Source organism: Aethalodelphis obliquidens, unplaced genomic scaffold, assembly GCF_003676395.1.
Source record: "Aethalodelphis obliquidens isolate GAN/ISIS:26980383/991018 unplaced genomic scaffold, ASM367639v1 scaffold21, whole genome shotgun sequence".
NCBI classification, from domain to species: Eukaryota; Metazoa; Chordata; class Mammalia; order Artiodactyla; family Delphinidae; genus Aethalodelphis; species Aethalodelphis obliquidens.
The window spans coordinates 22,989,421-23,012,371 of record NW_020837965.1 but is presented as its reverse complement, the minus strand read 5'-3'; the positions used below and the strand labels follow the sequence as shown (position 1 = coordinate 23,012,371).

Sequence of the window (22,951 nt, the reverse complement as noted above, 5' to 3'; positions counted from 1 at the left end):
CCGCCCGCCTGTTGTCTGGGCATCGAGAGAGTGGGGAAACTGGGGGCCAGCTGCCGTAGCCGGGCGGGGTCGAGGGAGAGGTCAAGGTCGGCGGAGAGGCAGCTATTGATCCTACTTGGAACGCGAGACAGGGAGCATAGCAAGACTAAAGGGGGAGCTGTGAGACCAGACATTAACAGCTTTCAGCGCTAATGATGCCCGTGCCAGACGGGCAGAGGGAAAAAAAGGAGACTGGAGCGGCAGCTGGGATCGCTCGCTGCGTGCGCCCGGCCGCCTCTCCCGAGAGGAGGAGAAGTAGGAGGAGGGGGAGGAGGGCGAAGGGGCCAGCACAGGGCTGGGCAGGGGCAGGGCAGCCTCTCCCTGGCCGCCGCGAGGTGGAGCGCGCCGGCGGGCTGCGGCGTGTCCAGCCCTGCGCCGGCCCGCCCGCGCGTCCCTCTTCCCGCCGTCGGGGCAGCGTGGGGCCAATGAGGAAGTGCTCCCCGGGTCAGTCGCGGCCCGCGCCGCCCCCTGCCCGCTACTTCCTGCTGGGGGTGGGGCGGGGGTGCCCCATCCCTGGACCCAGCCGCCCGAGCGCGCGCGATTAGGCAGCTGCAGCCGGGGCCCCCGGGCACCCTGCACAGTCCGCGGAGGGGCCTCCTTCCTAGGAGGGGGCTGCCCCATTCCCCCAGGCCACAGACCGGGTCCCCCATCCTTGTAATCGGCCCCGGGAGGGTGAGGGTCGCGTGCTGGGATTTCGGGCGCCGGAGCGCCGGCGGCGCGGAGAGGCAGGTCAGCCGCGGCGATTTGAGTCCAGACCTGCCCCCGTGTGCTGTGTGACCTTGGGCAAAGCACTGTCCCTCTCTGGACTTCACACCACCAGTGCTCAGAGAGCTCTCCCAAATTTAAGAATGTGGGCAAGTTGGGATGGCCGGTTTATGGTTTTCTTAAGAAGTTTATTTAAGGTGCGTGTGGGCATTTTTTTCTTACTTAGGCCACTTTCCTGGAAAGATTTTCGTGGTAGGGCTGCATGGGAGGAGGTGCTTCCAGACTTTGGACCACGTGGAGGTGGGGTGTAGGTGGTGGGTGATGGGCTGCAGCGCGCAGCCCCGGGTGGGTAGCTAGTGCGGACTGGCTCGCCCCCCGCGCCCCTTCGCCCCCCACGCCGCCCCCTCCGCCCAGTCTCCACCCGCTCGTCCGCCGACCCTGCCGCCCGGTCCGCAGAGCTGCACGCTAGGGCACATTTTATTGTTATTAGTTTTTAGGTGGGGGTGGCTTGGGCTGAGAGGTTTTTCTGTCCTCGCCAATGGGCGCTGCGCTCTGTTAAGTTGTTGGTGCCGTCGCCCGACCCACGACCTTGGGGGCGAACGCCCCCACCCCCGTATCCTCCCCAGAGGAAAAGGCCCTGAGGGAGGCGGCGCTCCCGGAGGCGTCACGGCCCAGCCTTTCGCTCCGGTGAGGCCGCCAGGGCCCGGCCTGGGGGCGGGGTGGGGTGGGTGCAGCTGGGCTCGCCCGCGAAGCCCAGTCCGGAGCCAGGCCCGGACCCGCCCTCGCCGCCTCCCGGCCCAGACCCGAGATGCCCTGGGAACGGTGAGGGGGCCGGCCGCGTGGCACGCCCAGCCGGGAGGGCAAGTCGCGAAACAGATGAAGTTGGCTGCGGCCTGGGGAGGGACGAGGAGGTTGGAGTGGGGGTGGAGGTCCACGCGGACTGCGGCCTGGCCTTGTCCCCGGGCCACGGACAGGCGCCCACAACTCCTCTTGTCCTCGCCGGCTGCAGATCAAACGGCTGACAAGGCAGCTGTGTCCTTCCCAGTCTGACGGGCGATTTCCAGTCCTGCCCTGGGCGAAGGAGCCCTGGGGGAGGGGGGCGTTACTTCCAGGCTGCAGTAATTGTCAGGGGGTGGGAGGGAACTGGGGGACCTGAGGGGGTCACCCACACGAGTGGGTCCAGAGATCCGGCCACACCTATTTCTGGGTCAGCAGGTACGAGAACCTCTCCCACGTGGAGCAGCCCTGCCCTTCACCCCCACGCTTCCCACAGATCTCGACGTTGGGGCCGGGGTGTCCGTGTACACCGCAAGGAGTTAATGGGATGAGGTGGAGGGAGCGCACAGATTGGGGTGAACATTCCTTCCGGAATGCGACTCAGACAAGGTCTCACGTTTCCCCTCCCCCAAATGTGCCCTTAATTCTCTGCTCTTAGCATCTTTTATTTTGTCCGCTCCGCTCTCGCCGAGTTTGGAATATCAGGATTTATATGGAGACACTTTTTGGAAGTTTAACCCCGACCTCTCGATAAAACAAAAGTGAAAACAACCAAGGTACTTTTCTAGGGACATGAAGTAATTGACCATCTGCCTCCAGTCCCCGTGTCGACCCCAACCCTCTTTCACAGCCATCCCCACGCCCCCCCCCCCCCCCCCGCCAAGAGCTTTCGGATGAGTGGGTGGGGACTTGCGTTGATTCAACTTACTTCCACGCACAGCGCACTCCGCCCCTCTTCTCTCGGGGTCCAGCTCCCTGGAGGGGAGGAGGGATGGAGGATTTTCTTTTATTTAAAAATATCCTGCCCAGCGTCCTCCCTCCCCCCCCTCCCCCAGGCGTTTTGCGCTGGCAGTGCAAGGGGAGGAGAGGAGCGCTCTAAAACGCTGCACGTGTGGCCGGCCTGGACTGCGGGTGTGCGCACAGGCAAATATGTGTGTGAGTGTGTGTGAGTGTGTGAGTGTGTGTGTGTGTGTGTGTGTGCGCTTTCTTGTTCTCTTACAGGGTACAATGTTAAAAAGCCACCGCTAGTCGCCCCCAGTGCTCCGACTCTCTGGGTCTTTTTGTCTCTAGTGCAGATTAAACGTCACGTCCGCACTTGAACTTGAATTTTATCCCATTGTACAGAGGCAGCCCCAGCCATAGAGAGACCGAGAGCTCCCAGAGAACCCGGACTCCGCCATCTTCACGTTGCAATCTATAGCTCCCAGTCCGCGCCCGCACCGACCCAGGCGCACTGGGCGAGCCGCCCCTCGGCCCAGCTCCCCTCGGGCCCGCGGCGCCAGGGGAGCGCTGGGGAGCGCTCGCGGGGACCCGGCAGCCTCTCCGGCCGGCGCCAGCCTGCCAGGTGAACTGGGAAGGAGCCGCTCCTGGAGTCCCCCCAGAGCCTCGGAAGGGTCAGTCTCCGAGAAAAAAACAGGCAGCCCGCAGAAAACCCAGAAACAACCGAACCGGGGCAGTTTTACATTGCTTTGGGTTTCTGGAGGGGGCGGGGTGAGGGGGTACGAGACAAGTCCCCAAGTTTTCTTTGCTTTTTTTTCTTTTCTTTTTCTTCTATTTTTTATTTGTTTGCATTTTTTTTTTTTCCTTTTTCCCCCTCCTGGTAGAAGTGCGCTTTCCACCTACCAGACCCTGAAAGAAAGTGTCAGGAGCCGGTGCAAAATCCGGTTTAAGTTCAAGAAGACATTTGCAAGTCCAGGAGGCCAAGCAGTTTGAAGAAGTGTAAGCAATTTTTTTTTTCCTTGAAAAGAATATATTTTTGAAGAAACCAGCCAGTCCGCGACAAGCAAGAGCAGATTTTTTTTTTTTGCCTTTCTCCTATTTTAGATCGAGAGGTTTTCCTTTTTCCTTCTCTTTTTCTTTTTTTTTGCAAACAAAACAAAAAACAGCATAGAAGAAAGCGCAAAATAAAGAAGAAGAAGAGGAGGAAGAGAGGGCAAGAGGGGAAGGAAAAAAAAAAAAACCAAAACACCAACCCGGGCAGAGGAGGCGCGGCGGCGGCGGCGGCGGCGGCGGCGGCGGCGGCAGCGGCGCGGCGCGGCGGCAGCGGCGGCGGCTCGGACCCCTCCCCCGGCTCCCCCCATCGGTGCAGCTCTCCGGGCGATGCCAGAATAGATGCCGGGGCAATGTCCCGCCGCAAACAGGGCAACCCGCAGCACTTGTCCCAGAGGGAGCTCATCACCCGTAAGTGTCTGCGGCGTGCGCGCGAGGGGCCGGAGGATGGGGCTCCGGGCGCCCGGGGCTGGGGACACCGAGCCAGGCGCAGCCGGGCCGGGCGCCGGGGAGGCCCGCGGGCTCGCAGAGGCAGCAGCGTCGGCCCAGAGCATGGTAGGGGGCGGGGGGCCTTGGGAAAGTTTCTTTGCAGCCCGGAGAGTCCGGGCTCTGCGCACTCAGACGCGCCTCGGGCTCGGGGGCCTGCGGAGCGGGCTCCGGGCCGGGGAGGGGGCGCGCGGGCTGGAGGAGGTGTGTGTGTGCGCGCGGATCCCGGCTGGACGCTCGCCCCTCCGAGCGGCGTGTGTGGCGGCGGCGGCGCTGGTGGCGGGGTTTGGAGAGGAGGGGGAGGGGGCTGGGGGAGCGGAGGGGGAGGGGAGCCGGGAAGTGGGGAAAAGTTGGCTAGCGCGTGGGTCCGCGCTGACGGCGCGGGCGGAGGAGAGCGGGGTGCGCTCGGGCCTGGGGGAGATGCGGGGCGAGGGGCGGCCGCCGGCTCCGAGTCCCCCAGGCGCTGCACCCGGCCGGGCAGGGCGCCGGCCACGCCGGTCCTAGGATTCCGCAGCCGCCTTTCTCTCCCCTCCTCTTGCTATTTGCAAAAGAATCCAGCTGCGTGGCTGTTTGCCGGGCTCCTGCACCCCAACCCCCATTTCCCCACCTCCGTCTGTCTCCTGGGATGATCTTGTCTTCTTTCCCCCACTCCAAAAGAAGGTGGGGGCATCGGGGGCTGGTGAAAAATCCCCGCCACGGGGGGAAAAAAAGCGTTGTTAGCTAGGAGTGGGATGTGCTTGTACAATAGTGGAGGGGGGGAAGAAAAAAAGAAAAAAGGAAAGAGATCTATCAATCTCTCACCCATCTTCCTATCTCGGATCTTTCATCTCCCCTATCTAAATAAACAAGGCAGGTCGCAGTGGAAATCCACCGGCTGAAATCGTGTGGATTTCAAGCAAGTGGCGGGGCGGGCAAAGTCAGGCAGCGGGGCAGAGACGCAGCAGCTTCCAGCGCCCCAGTCTGGTTTATTTAGCAAAGGGAAGAAGCGTGCGGGAGCGGGCCAGGTACGGGGTTTGCAGGGGAGCTCGCCCGGCTGCCTGCACGCTTGCACCCCTGGAAGGTCGGCTCGCAGCGCTCCCCGCCCGCCGCAGCCCGCGGGGCCGCTGCTCCGCGGCGCGCAAACCTTTCCCCGCGGTCCTTTCTCTCGCGGTGCCTGGGTCGCCTTTGCTTTTTGTTTTTTTTTTTTAATTTTTTTGAAACTGCAATAGAAATAAAACGTCCTCTGGGTGCCATCGAAACAGCGGGCAGGTTGTGTTCCTGCAGTCCTTGGAGCACCTCGTCAGGCTGGGGCCGGGCTGCCGGCGCGGAGCTGGAGAAGGGCTGCGCGCCCAGCCGCCGCCGAGGACCGGCTGCGGGGCGGCCGAGAGCCGAATATTTATGTTATATTTTAAAAAATTTAAATAAATAAATAAATATATAAAGGGGTTCTCCCCTCCCCTGAAAACCCAGCATAGGCGCCATCTGCTCGGAGCATTTGCTGCTGCCATCTCTCCTTTGTTACAGCAGATACATTAGTAAGAATTTGTGGATTTATTATTATTTTGGGGGGAAGGGAATAGATATTAAAGTGGGCTTGCCTTGGGAGAGGGATACCTTTCTGGAGGGAGGGAAGAGGACTTCTATTTTTCATCATTGTAACATCAAAGGAGACTCGCTGGTTGCATTTAAAACAAAATGTTTTGCGACCATATTTGAACCTGGTTTGATCAAGGTCCTCATCGCCAGTTGACATTTCGTCCTTTACCAATCCTTTAGCAATCGCTTATTCTACCCCCCTCCCCCGTTTAGATGGTGGAGTGGCTGTTAGAATGTCTGTACTTGCAGACGCCTAATTTCTCCAGGAGGCAATTTGCCCCACAGAGCCTCTGTATAATTGCAAGGGTTGTTTTTGAGGAGGGGGAAGTTGGGGGGGGAGTCCGGGAAGGGGGAGTTGTCTGGGGTGCATTGCCAAGCTGGCAGCAGCGAAGGAGCCAGGAGTGTTTGCAGTTGTGTGTAAAGGGGGAAAGAAGCAGGTAGGTTCGCTTTGCTTTTGCTGTCTCCTCTCTGGTGTTCCTGGGACCTCAGGAGCAAGCCCTGGCCAGGAGGACTGGCGGCAGCTGGGCATGGGGGGCGAGGGGTGACTAGTGCAACATCCTTCCATCCTTCATTTGTTTCACGGCTGTTTCAGTCTTGCTCAGAGCAGTGCTGGGGAAAGCCGGCTGACCCTGGAGCAGTGGCAGGGAAGCAGAGGTGGGGAGGAGACCAGGGGGCAAAGGATATCCCACCTGCCTTCCTGGAGTGCACGGAGCCCAGGGCATATGCAGGGGTTTAAGCAGGGAGAGTGGTCCAACCAGTTTTCAGACAAGGCTATTTATTATCCAAAAGCAGCTGGCTTTTCTGTCTGTCCTATGTCACCCGGAAGGTGGGAGTGCAGGCAGGGGAAAGGCAAGAATTGGATGCAGTTTCGGCTGTAGGGCCTGTGCAAGTGTGCCTTTCCACAACGATGCAGGAGTTGTGGGTCTCGTGTGCTCTGGAGCCCTGGCCAGCAAAATGAGTGCTGCCGCAGCCCCGATCCGGTGTCCACATTTTAGTTCAAATGTGAAAGAAACAGCCTAAAACGTGGTGCATCTTCAGTTGGGTGGCAGCCCGCCGGCCTCAGGTTCTTTAGAGATGATGCAACTTAGTATAACTGATGGTTTGAGAAACAGAAGAGCACACAAACAGCATCGATCATCTTGCAGGGGGGTTGGCAAGTGGGAGAGGGCTCCATAATGAGCTAGTTAAATTTACAGACAGGGCCAGTGAGAAGAGGAGTGAGGTAGAAAAGAGAGAGTGGGAGACAGCTGGGGATGAAGACTGAGGCTTCTGGTTTGTTTCAAAATGTTTGACCCAGATGGATATGGCTTTTAAAACCGGAGGACAGACACAGCTTTCAAGAAAAACAAACACAAAACAACACAGTGACAGTAGTGGACAGGGTAGGATGAGGACCAGTGACTGGCCAGGCAGAGGGAAGGGCCGTGAGCCCACTGTGCCAGGCCGGGTGAGTGGGGAGGCAGATGAACCCCAGGCCGTGCAGGAGCTCTGAGGCTTCCCGAAGGAAATAAGAAGGCCAGGGTAGATTACACAGACCCAGCGAAGGTGATTTTTTCGACAACCCACCAACAGGTTTCCTTGGAAGGTTAGTAATTTTCCGTATGAATTCACGATTTTGCAGAACTACTAGAGACCCCAGATTTGACACGGAAGTTAGGGTGTGTTAATTCCATGGTTGCCTTTTAAATTAGGCTTTGCTGTGGCTGTGTGTTTTGAAGGCCGCTGTGCTTACAATTATCTTAACTTCCCAGGGTAGAGTATATCTCCAGGTGTCCACATATCTTTCAAAATTGGGCCTCTGATAAATTTCATAAGACCTGGGTCCCTCTTTTTTTTTGGTAGTTGGTGGGGGGAGTGAAGTTTGTCTCCCTTCTGCACAGAAGGGAACCCCATATCATTAGAAGTGTGATATAAGTCAGCTGCTCTGATTCTAAGGGAGAATAGAAATGTGTTCATCCAAGGTGTTATGCCAGGCGGACTTTATTCATTTGTAATTCACACCTGAGAGAAAAAATAGCCATGAGCATATTTTAACAACCCATAATATTTTTAAAGGGTAGTCTTTCCCTCCCTGAAAATTATGCACGGGGGCATATTTCCTTTTTTTCTGAGGGTGGGAGGTGGCTCTCTGTGCTTTGGCCTTGGCGATTTTTGTCTGGCCTTCAAAATATTTCGTAACAGAAAACGAGTCATTTCTCAAGTGCTGGAGTGAATGCAGTTGCTTTGGTGAAGGCGGCCTTAGGAACATGGAGGGAGGCTGAGTCAGATGCTGGGATGTGATGCTTTGCTGACCACTGTGCGGGGCCAGATGGGTCTCATTGACCAAAGGGGAGGCCAATTTTGGGTGCCCCGGACAGTAATTAGCATCTGTCTCAGGTGAGATGGGAGCGCGCAAAGCAATCGATCAGTTTCCCGCTGTAGAGGGCACTGGTTTCTAGCGCCTTATCAGAATCGAGCTCTTGGCACTGTCTTTGGGCTTAGAACACGGCTTGCACCCGCCTTCTCTTTTTCCTTTTCATCTCCTTTCTCCGATCGCTTTGCATTCTCTGTTGCTTGTTGTGATAAAATACTTTCCAAAATAAACTTTCAGTTGAATTGGCTTTTAGTTGATGGCAAGGCTGCAACGCCCAGCAGCGTCTGGCGCCTCTTGGCAGCTAGGGGGAGCTCGGTGCCCGTGTCATGCGTGGAGCCGTCGCTGCGAGGGGCCGGGACCCGGCTTCCATCAGCCGCGAAAGCAGTTTACGTTGCTGCAAAATGTCCTAAGCGTGAAGTTGTAATATTGATTTTCCTGCAGAGAGTCGAGCAGGACAAAATGAGAATATAAGTTTGAGAAATCTATTTTCGAGCCATCGGCATTGATTTACAAGCCCTCACTAGGCAGATGGGGACAATTTTCTTTTTTTTAATTTTTTTTTTTAAACAGTTACAATTGTTAGCTTTGAATGGGCGTGTTTCCTCCGGTTAGTCTGTGGTCTTGACTTTCTGAATTGCATTAGGTCGTTGAGGCATGCCTGATGGGGTGAGGGGGTCTGCGAAGAGTGAACCTCGTTTTGTCCATTCCTGTGTTGCATGTCACAGACCTGGAGATCTGCCACTGCTCTGGGGAGTCATGCGTCTCAAACAGCTTGATGAGTGGAAATCTTTTCAGCTCAGATTTTATAACACTTGGATCCTCAATTCCATTTATTAGGTAACGTTCCCACTGTACTAAGTGAACTAGCACCATTCCCCAAAGAGATAAAATGCCAACTCAAATAATGTGTAAAACTTTGTCTGGAAGGAGTATGTGCTTGCTAGACCCAGCGTTGCTAATACCTTTCACCCCAAACGGTGCCCTTAATGGATGGCTTTTAATGACACGATTTCTCCCCTAACCGTGTAATTTCGTGCTGGGGAATATGTGTGCTTTTGATCACGGAATTTGTGGATCTATAATGTCTTCTTCTCCAAGTTCAAGAAATCTGCAGAGGGCTTCCCAGGTGGCGCAGTGGTTGAGGGTCTGCCTGCCGATGCAGGGGACACGGGTTCGTGCCCCGGTCCGGGAAGATCCCACATGCCGCGGAGCGGCTGGGCCCGTGAGCCATGGCCGCTGAGCCTGCGCGTCCGGAGCCTGTGCTCCGCAACGGGAGAGACGCCACAACAGTAAGAGGCCCGCGTACCGCAAAAAAAAAAAAAAAAAAGAAATCTGCAGACAGCACAGTTAACCCAGAGTCTTCTGCTTGAGTTCAATATATGGGCAGAAGAGGTAACGTGGCGACAGGAAAGGAGTGCTTTATTCTAACCTGAAAGAGAAATAAATTAGGTCAGACAAAAGCCTAGCGCTGTCATCAGGCAGAGCAAGAGCCTTCACTCTCCAGTACAGAGGGCCAGCAATTTATCTGATGATTTCTCGACTTCATTTAATGTCTGAATCGAGCCTGCTGTAAGCATATTGTGGCAGCGAGCTCATTTGACGACTCAGAGACGAGGCGTCACTGTCACCTCGAAGCCTTGGGCTGGGACAGTTGCCTCTGGCCTGCAGAGAACCGTTAAAAAAATTCATTTCAGAAATCCCCAGTCCTTTGCCTTGGAACTTGGGGGAGTTTCACAAGCTGTAACTAAACACAGACTACAGATACCACAATGTGTGAAGAAAAATATATGGGGGAGGGTAAAGATGGGGTCCTTGACCTTTGGGGACTATCTCCTCCATCTCCTATGGCTTAAGGAAGGACCTTCTGGCTGTCCAGTTAGGTCTTACCGTTAGCTGAAACTCTCCAGGGACTTTGGACTAAGTTGAATGCTGTTGTCACATCTGGGAGGACCAGGGACAGTAAATGCTCCTTGGGGACCATGCCCACGGTCAAGTTGTTGATGCCGGCCAAGCATCTGCAGGTGGTGTTAGCTGTGGGCCCGCTGGGGTATTTTTTTCATGGGGAGAGGGCACATCAGAAGACCAGGGATGAATGTCTGTGTCACCCGGCTGCTCTGAGCATGGCTTTGTCACTTTCCAGCTCTATTTACTCACACGCTTGGGCCTGGGGGCCTGTGTGTCCTTTTCCCCACCCCCTGCTCCCAATCCCACACATCTTCCTTCCTTCCCAGAGAGCCAAACCTCAGTGAGATCTACCCGAGCTGTCGTCCCCTCCCCAAGAAAAGCCATTTGTTGACCGCCTCCCTGGAGCAGTAGTTTTCCCCAGGCGAGTATAAAAAGTGCCGAGAGCAGGCTATTTGGAGACACATGAAAAGCAGAGGGACACACTTCGTGTGTCTTCTGCACGAGCCTGCGAGCGGGGTGAGGGGAACAGCATCGTTTTTACTGGCAAAAGTGACACCAGATTGCGCTTTGATTAATGGTGCTACATTCACGGGGACGCTCGTCCGGCATTTTGACATATGCAAGTCTTTTGTGTAGTTGCTGAAATTCAAGAAATTCATTCTTTATTTCTTTTTCCGAGGCAGCTGATCATCTGCTTGGGTGTTGAATCAGACAGACTGAGCTCTGGTACTGTAATGAAATCCCAGACCACACAAAATTAGGTAACTTCAAAGTAAAAAAAAAAAAAAAAAAAAAATCCTCTGTTTCACACAACTTTTTTATGACCCCCTTCAGTTGAACTGCTGAAATGCAAATACACTTGAGAACGTTCTAAAAACTTCAGTGCTAAAACAACACACGAAAATGACTCAGGGAAGCTGAATGCCAATCTTACTGTGATGAACGTGCACCTCAGAAATGGATGCCCTGCTGAGAATTAAAAAAGTGGTGGAGGATCACGTTTAAATTTCTCCCTTGGAAACGAGATGCTGAAAGCAGCTTCCACTCTTGCTAGTTTGCTGTCGGCCTCAGAGACTCTCCTCCAGTTAAGGGCTTGTAGCTCAGCGTCCTGTATGATGGCCCTTTTCTTCTGCTGAGCACCTTTGGAAAAGCACAGCGTTAACTAAAACAAATCTCTTCGTTGGGCCCCGAAGAATGCTTCTACGTCGCATCGTTGTGAGCTCTGTCGTGTCTCTGAAGATTTAAGGCGTTTGCAATTTTCTGGAATCTTCTGAATGTGTTTAGAAGTATTTCTGTACCTTTCCTTTTTTTTTTTCTTTTCTTTAAAGAACTATTTTATTTCTCAAATCATAGGTCACTCCATTCTTTGGTCTCATGGACTTGACTTCTTTCTTAGTAACCTTTTAGTAGTGGACGGGCTCTGTGAATACACCTGAACGCTGCTCTCCTTAATGGGCTCTTTTTCCTGCTTTTGACTGTGTGAGACCCGGCCTCCGGAGCTCAGTGTTGCGGGATCTGGAGAGGTGGATGCAGTGGGGGAGGGGGGAGAGGTTGGACTGAGTCCATGGAGCAAGTTAGGGTGTGTTGCAGCGAGCTGATTTTAACACGCTAAAGTATTCTGAAACCAGGCCGGGGGCATGGAGGACAATATGTGTATGTATATGGGGGTGCCCCTCACACCCTCAGAACTCCCCACCTGGAGTCTACCGGCTGGGTTCTTCCTGCACCCCAAACCTCTCCTCGGATCAGGAATCCCTGCCTTCCTGAAATGCAGGCCAAGCCTTCCCCATGATGGGCCCGGTCAGCCAGACCCTGGGTCATTTTCACGGGAAGGGAAATCCACGTTACAGATAAGGTTGTGCCCTGGCATCCTTCTCTCTGCCCAGATGTCAGAAATCTTGAACATTTCATTTTGAGGCGTGTGCTGTGTCTGGCATGGAGCAGATGGGGCCTTGAGGGGTGGTGGCCGGCCCTGGTGTGTGCCCGTCCCTGCAGCGGATTTGAGGGCGCTGGGGAGGTGGCCTTTGAGGGTCTCAAGGAGGCTCGGGGTCTGGGTGACACCTGGAACAGGCTGGAGTCCTCAGCCCTTCTCCCTGGAGGGCAGGTGGTCCGGGAAGAGAGAGCTCATCTCTCTGCGGAACCCGTCTCTCACCAGCCTGGCTGCACCCCCCCGGGTCGGGTCCTTGCTTGGAGGCGGGAGTTGGGTGGGCAGACGGGAGGCAGGGACCCGGCTGCGTCCTGACCCTTCTTGGCCCCTCGAGGAACGTCCTCGGGACACTGCCTGGCTCAGCTGAGGCTCCCCGCTTATCTGCGACTCCTCTGCCGGGCGCTGCGCGATTCCCTCTGTGCGGAGAACTTCATAAATGTCTTGTCGAGCCTTTAAGCGTCATCTAGTCATAGATTATTTTCTCCACCAAGAATTGATTCATTCTCTCTCCCATCCACCCCTCCCCCCGCCACACACGGTTGTTATTTTCTCTTGGAGCCAATAAATTAAACATTGATGGAAGCTCAGAAAGTGTTGTGCTCCGTCGAGTTCGCGTTTTAGTGGCGTTTAGGTGTCGCCTGGGGTCTTGGCCCCTCCCTGACTGTTCGCGGGGAGGAGAGTGAAAAGATCCTTTTGCAGATTACTGGTGAGCAGGGGCCGGCTGGCAAAGGCTCCGTCTTCGTAGGAAGCAGGTGTAACGTCTCCAGTCAGAGGCAGGGCTCCGGCAGGCGGATGGGTGCTCAACGTTTCTTGTAAACACTTGTGCAAATAGGATGGCGGCTGTGACGTTGGTGGCCCAAGATTTTGAGAGCCTGGCACCCCTCCTCCCCACATCCTTCCCCTATCCACCCACGCCCCCATCACTGAATCCATAACTCTATGTAGGTGTCTCCTGGTCTGTGGCTTAGCCATTAAGGACAGCGATTTGGATTTGAATCAGTGCAGGGGTAAGGGGACATGGGCCTGTGCGCTGTGTGTGCAGCAGGGCACACACGCTGTGCTCTGGGGACAGAGGCCCGCCCCTTGGCTGGAATTCCCCGAAGGGCAGGTGCAGGGGCAGTTGTTAGGGGAGACCCAGGGTGGGCGGGGCCCTTGGAGCCCAGCGTGTGTGTAGGGCAGTCACTGACCAGGTAAGGCTCGCTAGGCCTTTGCAGCTGCCGGGGGCCTGTGGGCTGCTTGGCTGGGCCGGTGTTAATGATGTCTTTCCATCTGTCTTCTGCCCACATTCCTTCCCAGCCAAGCATGGGGGAGCGAGTCTTAGGACCAAGTGCTTCCTCGTCCACTTAACAACAACGTCCATTATTATCTGCGAACCCTGATTTCATTGCTTCTGAATGCATTTATCAGCTGGGAGGAGGCCTCGCCTTGTGAATTAAATGTGGTTTTGTTGTAAAGGAAAATTACAACAAATGTATAAGTGTGTGTGTGTGAATACACGTTTGTCCATGTGCTTTCGGACGTCACATTTCAGGACCCACCCCAATCTGATACCTGACGTTTAAACAGGTCGTCTGCTGCATTCATTCATTTTTCCTCCTAATGAGTCAAACATTTTAGCGATCCCTCTACTTTATTCAGCTCGTACTAGTGAGGGCAGCAGTATTTTCCAGGGCTGCCTGACCCTCGGGGAGCTTTGCGTGAAAGCAAAAATCCTCTCGGGGGAAAGACCTCATCTTCGCCTTCTTTTTTTGAAGAAGTTTGCCGGACAGGGCAGCCTGAGGGACTGGTTTGTAGGGTCTGGGAATTTGAAAGGCTGTTTCGTTTGTATGTGGCTTTTCACTTTTCTGGTGCTTTCTCATCGCTGGGTGCCTGTCCCAGCAGGGGCCGGGTTCTCTGAGGCTGTGTGGGCTCCATCGAGGTGCCCACAGGTCAGAGGAAGGAAGGTTCTGGGGTGGGGGCCAGGCCCGTCTCACTTTGCCCTCCAATGAGCTTGGGCAAATGGTTCTTTCTCCTTTTATTTCTTCTGTGAGGGACAGGGTTCTAAGAAGGGACACACACACAGACACACACACGCACACACATGCACCCCACACGCCCAGCTCGGTATCCGCCTGCCAGCGGAAGTGAAACCACAGCCCTTTGGGGGTGTCTCCGAAGGCCTTGAACATGAGATTCAGCAAGCTGTCTTGGTCCACCTGCTCTGGCCTAGAAATTTGACAGTTTTGGGGTTCGGGGTGACGTCGCTGCCTTCCTGGGAAGCGCCTCCTGAAGAGTCAAAGCCCAGAGCTCCCCGTGCCAGGGGCTGGGCAGAGGGAACCCCATTATTGGAGTTGGGTGAAAACCCCTGTCATCCTAAGGAGTTTTACTTTCAGCACTGCAAGTGGGGAGGGGGGAAGGGGATTTTTTTGTGTTTCTTTTTCTCCTGCACACCCTTGGAGGAGGCAGTGAGCTGGACCCGGGGTCTGGAGACCCGAGTTCAGAGCCGTCTGCAGGATGGGACGCCAGCAGCGCCTGGCTGCTCAGGCTGGTTGGCTGGAGGGAGAAATTAGACCTGCAGCCCAGTGAACGGCTTCGGCTATTTTCAAACTCAATTACTGGGGCTCACAAGGGCTTGCTGCGTGAGGAAAGTGAAAAGGCAGAGGCCGCCAAATAAAGGAAAGAATACCAGATGTTACCCAAAACAGCAAAACAAAAGAAAAAGGAGAAAAAGGAAAAAGTACTGGTACAGAGTCCTTAGCAAAAGATGGAGGGGCGAGGGAGGGATACTTAGGAACAGGTGACCTTTGCTCATTTTTAAATTCGTCTGTGTTTCTTTTAAAAGAGAAAAGAAATTTGAAATTACGTAGCTTAACACCTCCCAACAGAGAGGAGATATTCGTGCTTCTTCCCAAAACTCCCACCAGGAGTACGGATGGACGGACTTGGCTGAAAAAGTTAATGAAAAGCAAAACCAAAACAAGGAAACCAAAGATGAAATTAGACGGCAGAAAACACCTCCCCATCCTCAGAAAGGATGATCAAGTTGGGATTTGGATGGATGAGCTGTTGTCTTTGTTTATTTTTATCAAATGCCCTTATGGAGGCAGCCGGCTGCCAGGCCCGCTCAGGAGGGCCCGGGTACCTCCACAGAGCTCACCCGTGTTTCATTTGAATTCTCAATTTCATTTTGTCCTTTTTCTTTGCATTTTAGCGCATTTCCTTTGTGCCTCTCTCTCTCTCTCTTTTTAACAAAACAATATTTTGACATTCTCCCCCCATTTATTAGAGTTCCTTTTCTAGAAATGGCCTACAATACATCCTTATATTTCTAAAGAACTGTTTTCACAGCCCTCTCCTTTGGCTCTGAAATTATGTATATGTAATTGGTAATTAAAGGTGCGAGCTTTTCAATATAAACAGTATTGCTCAATGTTAGATCATTAAAGGGGAAAGAGGCACTGAATAATTACCTTTTACATTCTGGCAAACCGTTCGCAGGAACCTGGAACCCAGTCCCCCCTAGAACCACTGTTCGGCGTGAGGGTTGTGATTACATTTTAACCATAGCAAAGCGTCTTTTCATAAAATAAATTGGTAAATGAATCATGTAGCATTGTCTTCCAACTCTTTTTAAAATAAACCCCGATTTCTTTTTAAAGTGTAATTAGTGGTTTCTGGGGCTGCCTTTGTGCACTGTTTCTCATACCTTATAGGTTCTTTTTGTTAGAGGTATGCAGACGAGAGATTTCGGATTTCCTCATCTGCGGGGTGTTTCTGTGCGGTCACATTTCCAGTGCGTTTCTACGTGTAATTCATCGAGGGTTCTGTCTGCTTTTCTATAAGCACAGGCGGGATCTCAAATTGTCACTTCCCTTCTCAGCAATACCTGTGCACTGACCCGTGCATGCCTAGTTCATACATGTTACATGTGCCGTCTATCCGGTCTTACACATGGACTCTCACAGGCCCTGGAGAAGCTTGTATTCAGAAAATACAGAGCAGTGATTTATATGTAGGATGGAAGATGCCACAGAATTTTTTCCTTAAATTGTCTGTTCTTTGGCTCTGACCCGTCAATAACTTCACTGCCACGGAATGTGTTTTCCCCCATTCCATTTCTTCCCTCTGTTCTGTGGTTTTCATTATCCTTTTCTAAATACAACAGAAAATGTACCTGCCTCCTCGGGTTTCAGACCTCTGGCCGCCCTCTTGCTTCTCTGAAGACCCTGCCGCTTGTGCTATCTACATGACGACTGACATTTGCTCTCGAAAAATTCCACCCCGAATTTGCTCAGACCCCGAGGAAGGATGCAACCTCACTGTCCGCGTCCCTTATTTATGACAGTTTCGGCTGCCGTGTCTCCCAGTTTTCCCTGAGGGGGTTGCTGCGTTTTGAGGCATTTATTAGCTTCAAAATAGTTGGGTCCCGTGCCCCCTACAAAAAAGAATGAAAGGAGATATATCGGCTGCTAAAGAAATATGAAAACGTACAGCCCGTTGAAAGTGTGGTTTGTCCTCTGCCAAGAAATGCTTTTGTAGTCTGAAGAATTATTTTTTTTTTCTTTTCTTTTTTCTGGGAGTGACAATAAAACCAACAAACAAAAAAGGACAGTGGGGAGTTGGTGAGTGTCGGGAAATCTACAAAGCAATGGAAGGCTGACCGGGAGCAGAGTGTTTGGCAGGAAAGCCGGCTCCCGCTTTCAGCCAGCCAACTCCCAGCGTCTCTTCCCTGCATTTTTCTTTTTTTTTCTTTCAATATTTCTTTTTGAACCAACGCTCACTTGTTGCTTTCTGAGCCCGTGGGTTCCTTTCTCTCGCAAGGACTGGCCCTGGGACGCCCGTCTGGGTTTCTGTTTTCTTGTCTGGTGTGCAGCCAGGTCTCAGGTAGAGGAATGCAAGCAGGACTCTTATGAATGGGGAGGACGTGAATGAAAGGTGGGAGGGAAGAGAGGGGGCAGCCTGAGCCTAAGCGGGGAGAGACAGCTCTGGCTCCCGGTTCTCAGCCTTGGCCGCCCATTGGAATCACCTGGGAATCTTACAAAAAAAAAAAAGGAAAAGACTGATTGATGTTTGGCTCTCAGTGTAGCTGGTCTGGGGTGCAGCCTGGGTGTCGGGGGTTTTCAAAGCTCCCAGGTGGTTCTTAGATGTTGCAGAGTTTGAGAGACACCTCTCTAGACGGCCCAGTCTCTGGTGAAACCAAGATGTGTGTGGACGTGCGGGTGGTCATGTGTGTGTGTCCCTATGCTGAGTTGGTGGTGGGGGGGGAGGCGGAATTGGCAGGAAATAAACTAGAAAGCAGTAAGATCAGTACCACTTAAGCAGCAACCTCTGGGAGCTGCAGCGCTGCTCCGGGAGCCTCAGTTTGCCCATCTGTTGCACGCAGGATGGTGAACCCCCTGCCTCCAGGAGTTGTGGGGAGGACGTGGTGACGTCTAGCATCCTGCAGTGGAGGGGCCTGCCTCTTGGTGGGGAAGGGTTGGAATGAGCGCTGGGTGCCTGTGATTGCCTAAGCCCATCTTGTCTTCTCTGCCCCCCCCTCCCTTCTCCTTTCTCTCTCCAGCAGAGCCTGAGCATGTGGAGGCCACCATCCTCGAGGAAGATGAGGGTCTGGAGATAGAGGAGCCCAGCAGCCTGGGGCTGATGGTGGGGGGCCCCGACCCTGACCTGCTCACCTGTGGACAGTGTCAGATGAACTTCCCCCTGGGGGACATCCTGGTTTTTATAGAGCACAAGAAGAAGCAGTGTGGCGGCAGCCTGGGTGGCTGCTATGACAAAGGCCTGGACAAGGGCAGCCCGCCGCCCTCCTCACGCTCTGAGCTCAGGAAAGTGTCCGAGCCGGTGGAGATCGGGATCCAGGTCACCCCCGACGAAGATGACCACCTGCTCTCACCCACGAAAGGCATCTGCCCCAAGCAGGAGAACATTGCAGGTATGGAACGTTGCACTCGTCTGGCCGCTGCCGAAGCCACCTCTCGGGTCCCAGGCCTGCCCTCGCCCCTCGCACTGCGGGGGGGCTCGCCCTCTGTCTGAGGGTGCTGGTGCTGGGAGGGCCCGGGGGCTACCAGGACGGGGCCACAGGTGGGCTCGCCCTTGCCGTCCAGTGACCCTCGGGAGGAGACGGGCCTGGAGCTTGGAGAGGCCCGGTGGGCTGATGGTGGTCACTGTGCTTTTGGCCACAGGCTCCATGGTGGGGCCTGATCCGTAGGCAGCTAGGAGGACAGGATGGACGTTCGGAAGGCTAGCTGGCCCTCCCTTTGCAGGCGTTCTTGGCCTAGTCTCTGGCTTTGGAAGCAGATAGTCTTGGGTGGAATTCGTTCTTCACAACTTGGACAAGTCAGTTTCCACATCTGCGCAGTGGAGCGAATGAGACCCATCTCGTCGGGGTGGTTGTGAGGCTTTACGAGATGTTGCGTGTGGGTGGGGCCTTCACTTCTCTGCTCTCTGGCCTCCGTTTCCCATCTGTCGAAAGAGGCTCCTTCTGATGTTGCCTGGTCCTAGGCGTAGGTCTGGGGAGGGGCCTGTGAGAACTTGCTGGAGCAGGTGCCCCTTGGGGGAGGTTGGCCGTCCCTTCTGCCATGCCCACTTGGCCGGTCATCTGGACAGCTGGCTTTTAGCACCTGAAGCACAGGTGTAGAGGCTTGCGTCCTCGGGCAGGTCGGCTTACGCATCAAGTCCTCTCCGGGTCAAGGTCACGGCGCACCAGAGCCTCTTGCAGGGAGCCTGTGCTCCGTGCAGCCCGGAGTGTTTGCTTCCGGTTCATACTTCTGAGCTCAGGGCCCTGGCTGGCCTGTGTTTCCTAGAAACAGCAGTCTGTCCTGCAGCAAGACGCTATCGGAGTTCGTGCAGGTGAGGGTTTAGACCCTGCCGATAGACTTTGGACTACCTTCAGGGTCAGAGCCTCAGTTTCTCCACGTGTCACCAGGAGGGACGATCCCGGCAGGCCTGGTGTGTGGGTTAAAGGAGCAGAGGCTCCACAAATGCTTTGCTAGTGGAACTTTTCTCCTGGGGGTCCCTTCTGGTGTGGCAGCGCACAAGCAGCTGCTTGGCTGGAAGTCTGTGTGTCCATCTCCACCGTGTCTTGGTCCAAAACAGACTGGACGGACTGAGGCTTTGGGTGGTCCTTGTGGGGTGAGCCTGAGGGAAGTGGGGCACTCTGCTCCCACGGGCGAGATGGATGGGCATGGCCAGGAGCCCCCCATCACCCAGCAGGCAGTTAGGGTGATGCAGCAAGCCCAGCTCTGTGGCAACCTCCTGGCCGCTCTGTGACCTTGGGCCTCACTTTGCCCATCTGTACAGTGGGATTAATGGACTCTCTCTCCTGTGAAGAGACTGCGGTGGTGTGCAGATTCCTGCAGGCACCGGCTGGGCCCTGGGGAGACCCCGTCTAACCAGACTGGCCTGTGCGGCCGGCCTTCTTGTGGGTGCCGGCCTTCTTGTGGGTGTCCTAGCACGAAGTCTCCCACACTCTTAAGTTGCCAGGGGCCTTGAGAAAAGTGTCTGACATGTTCAGGCCAAAGTCCTGTAAACCCTGGTTTCTCAGAGCACCGTGTAGATCTGAGTGATCCTTCCTTAGGGCCAGAGCCACGATCCACAAAGGTGTTGGGCCCCTTTTGTCTGTGTTTCTTTTCTTTGTCTGACGCTAGAGGGATAGTTCTCACCAGTGGTATAAACACCTGGCATCAGTGCACACAGACCTTTCAGGGTGGCTTCTGCCGATGAGACGGTCCCCTATGCATGTTTCAGTGGAAGGGCTTTCTTCCTGCTTTCTCCAGAACCCATCCGAATCCTCATTTCGCATTGAAGGTATTTTCCAATGAGAGGCTGCAGATCATTGTGGGTAGGTTTGTTTGTTTGCAGATCATTGTGGGTAGGTTTGTTTATGATTTCATAGAAGTTAATCTTCAAGGCAGCTTTGTCCTCACCCCCCTGTCCCCCCGTCCCCCACCATCCCCCCCTTTTTTGGGTTGTAATACTGCAGTGGCCTACAGTATTTTTATTCTATGTGTGACGAGAGATATTCTTGGCCCTTTCTGTTCAGCAACAGGACGAATGGATTTCTTCATTCTTGAAGAAATATGTAAAATAATCCCTTAGAAGTCTAAAGAGATATGTTTGTTCAAAGCATTTAAAATGTTATTTTAATCGAAAGCACAAGACAGTCTCCATGCTGTGTCAGCTGAAGACGACCATTCCATTTTAACAGCCCATCATGCTCTTTCCTTCCCAGTTTCCCTTTCTGCTTTTTCCCCTCCCTACTTTGGCACCAACTTTTCCTTTCTTTTTTTTTTTAATAAAAAGGAAAGATTAAAGCACAAAACTTCAGTGGCTCCAATGTATAGTCATTTACTATGGTGGGAGCATTAATTATTTTAGCTTAATTGAATTCTGAGGACTGCAGGAGTTGCATTTTTGTAGACAAGCCCTGTTTATTATTTCTCTGTGTAGATTAACAGTAAAGGAAACACAGATAACTTTCAGTTATTTATTGTAAAATAAATGTGTCAATTCATGTGCAAAGCAAGCTGCTCAGAGATAATTGAGTCTTTATATTTTAAGAGGGGGACTAAGAATTACAGGCGCTTCTCCACCCGGGCTTCCGGAAATCCACACAGCTGCTGCCCCGGCCGCTGGCACCGCTGGCCTCGCCCAGGCCTCTCCTGTCCCTGCTCCCCGGCCGTGGCAGGGGCATGCTCCGGCCAGTCCATGCTCCGCTGTTGTCCCCAGAGCTGGCCCCGCTCGGTAGCTGGTCAGGGCGGGGAGGGCTGATCCTTGGGACTCCGCCTCTGGCTTGGCTGTCTGAGGCGAGGTGCCCAGGTGGTCGTGAGGGTCCTGCCTTTCCCGGAGCCCACAATCTGAGTGTGGTCCAGACAGGCAGGTCCCAACTCTCCTCCTGCCAGGTGCTTCTAGAGGCAGGGCTCCAGAGATGGATGGGCAGGGCTGGCCTGTAAATATGTGGGATCCCTTCCACCGTTAAGGGCATCCCCAGGGTGAGAACCGTGTTGGAATTCCGTAGATCATGACACCAGGGTTGGACCCTTTCTTGGAGATGGTATTCTGGAGACGGGTATAAAAGAAATAGTTAATTCTTCCTTTTTTATTTTTTTTAATGATAGAGAAGTAGGAGAGTAGAAGGAGGACGTTTCTGAAGCCTTGTCTCCTGGAGGATATTCATTCATTCATTCATTCATTCATTCAACCAACAACTGAGCACCTACTGCCGTTCCCCCACCCCGGACATCCCCACCTGAAAGAACATCCAGGGAGTGGGAGCATGTGGGAGGATGGCCATCTGGGCCGCTGCTCTGTCCCGCTTGGGGGACACGGCCGGAGTGTGAGCGGCCCTGCCCTTGATGTGTGCGGTCGAGGCCTGGGGCGCTGCTCCTTGACCATGAGCTGTGGGTGGAGGAGGTCCCTGGAGCTTGTGTGCAAGGTGCATCTGCAGACAGAGGGCTGGCATTGGTCAGAGGTGAGGGCTTTGGCTGGAGACCTGACTCAGGGGCAAGCATCGGATACACGTCTGCCTGAATAGGAGTTCTTTACGTTTCTCAAGATCCCTTCGTGCTGCATTCTCCTGCCTCTGTGGAGGGTTCTGATGGAGCTGCGGGACCCATGCATCAAGGGGAGCAGGAAGAGGAAAGCCTGGGAGGGGAGATGAGTGGGGCCCAGGCTTCGCCAAGAGCATGAGTCTCTGAGCTGTTATCTGGGATGGGCATCCTGGGAAGGGGTGAGGAGAAGGGGGTATAGGGGTGTCCAGGTTTGCGGCCTCCACTGGAGAACCCAAGTCTGCGCCCCACCCTGCTGCTTGCCGGCCCCTCGCATTGTGAGTTGACCTTCTGAGCTGCAGCTTCCTCATCTGGGAACCTACCTGACAACACTCATGGCGTTTAAATGACATGTGCCTGGTGCACGGTGCACGTACTGCAAATATGAACACCCTCCCCCTTCCCTTACGGATGCTCTGCTCTCTCCCTGGCTCCGTCATCTCCTGGTGTTAGTACTGTAGGTCTCCCTGGGATGGGGGAGAAATTTCCTTGGGGTTCTGAGGATGCCATCATCAGAAACAACCTCAGGACGACTGTCCCGTCTGGTGTGTCACCCCTCCTTCCCCTGTCTTCAGTCACATTACTGTCATATGGTGACAGCTCTGAGGGCGGGTCGCCCTGGGGGTAGGGTCCGGGGGCGGGGGGTGGGGGGGTTGAAGGAGCACAGGCTCTGCTGCCAGTCGGCCAGGGTGGGATTTACGCGCCCACCCAGGCAAGTCACTTTACTTTTCTGGGCCTCAGTTTCCTTGTCTGCACTTACTTTTTTGGCTTCATGCTCAGAATTCAATGAGGTGAGGGTGTTAAGCGCCCACCTAGCACAGGGTCTGGCCTTGGATAGACCACTGAGAAGTGGAAGCATCTAGAAATCTTTTAAAAGAGCGTGGACCCTGCCTGGTGGCATGAGGGGCTTGCTTTTCTAAGTCAGAACCTTGAAAACTTACTTTGGATATCTCTCTCAGCCGTTCTCTCCAGATTCCTCCTTAGAATTCCTATTTTATAGCCCCCGATCACAGGTATTTTATTTTTGCATGTTATCACCCCTTCCGTAACCAAAAGAAGCGATCACGGAAGGAGCGAGCTATCAGCTGTCAGAAACACGTTTGCCTTTTGCCGTTTTTTTGTTTGTTTGTTTTGTTTTTTGCTCCTCCTCCAAAACCCCAAATGTCAGATTTCTGGAGAAATGCAGGAGACAGGCAGTGGGTGACAGGACGTGGCAGGTCCCCCTGGGCTGGAGGTGGCGGGCAGGTCCTTGGTGTGACGGCCCCACCCACTCTGTATGTCTTTATTGGGAACCCGGGAAGGGCCGGGGGTGTGTCTGCGGGTAGGGGGTGGGGTTCACGTAGCAGGCAGGGCACAGACCAGAGCTTTGGTTTGGGGTCCCAGTGACAAAATGCGTTGCAGAAAAGGGCTTCTGCTCAGCTGGAGGATTTACGTGCTGCTCTGAGAACGTTTGTTTCAGACTGTAAAAAATAAATAAGTGTGAATAGAAGAATATTAGCTTGGCCAGTGGGAGGAACTAAATAACTTGCTTGTGCTGGAAACTGGAGATAAACCCCACTTGCAGGTTGTCTTAAAAAACTTGCATTTGATATATTTAGAGTTGTTATTTTCCCTTCAAATTAAGATTAGTTAAATCCATGTGTGCTGTGGCCTGGATTATCTTTTTTATTATTA

The 22,951-nt window shown here is 53.8% G+C and overlaps 1 protein-coding gene across 5 annotated transcripts in view; it reads left to right on the top strand.

Moving 5' to 3' along the window:
• The first annotated feature begins 3,686 nt into the window (after positions 1 to 3,686).
• The window catches only part of BCL11B (BCL11 transcription factor B), a 96,141-nt gene continuing 76,876 nt past the window's right edge, over positions 3,687 to 22,951 (top strand). For 2 of the 5 annotated variants that reach the window (XM_027120532.1, XM_027120529.1), the window contains exons 1-2: positions 3,687 to 3,921; positions 17,299 to 17,664. In XM_027120532.1, the coding sequence (XP_026976333.1) occupies positions 3,864 to 3,921; positions 17,299 to 17,664 (424 nt within the window). In that variant the 5' untranslated portion in view covers positions 3,687 to 3,863. Of the gene's footprint in view, positions 3,922 to 17,295; positions 17,665 to 22,951 lie in introns of all 5 variants that reach the window. The other 3 variants (XM_027120531.1, XM_027120528.1, XM_027120533.1) reach the window with 2 other exon arrangements.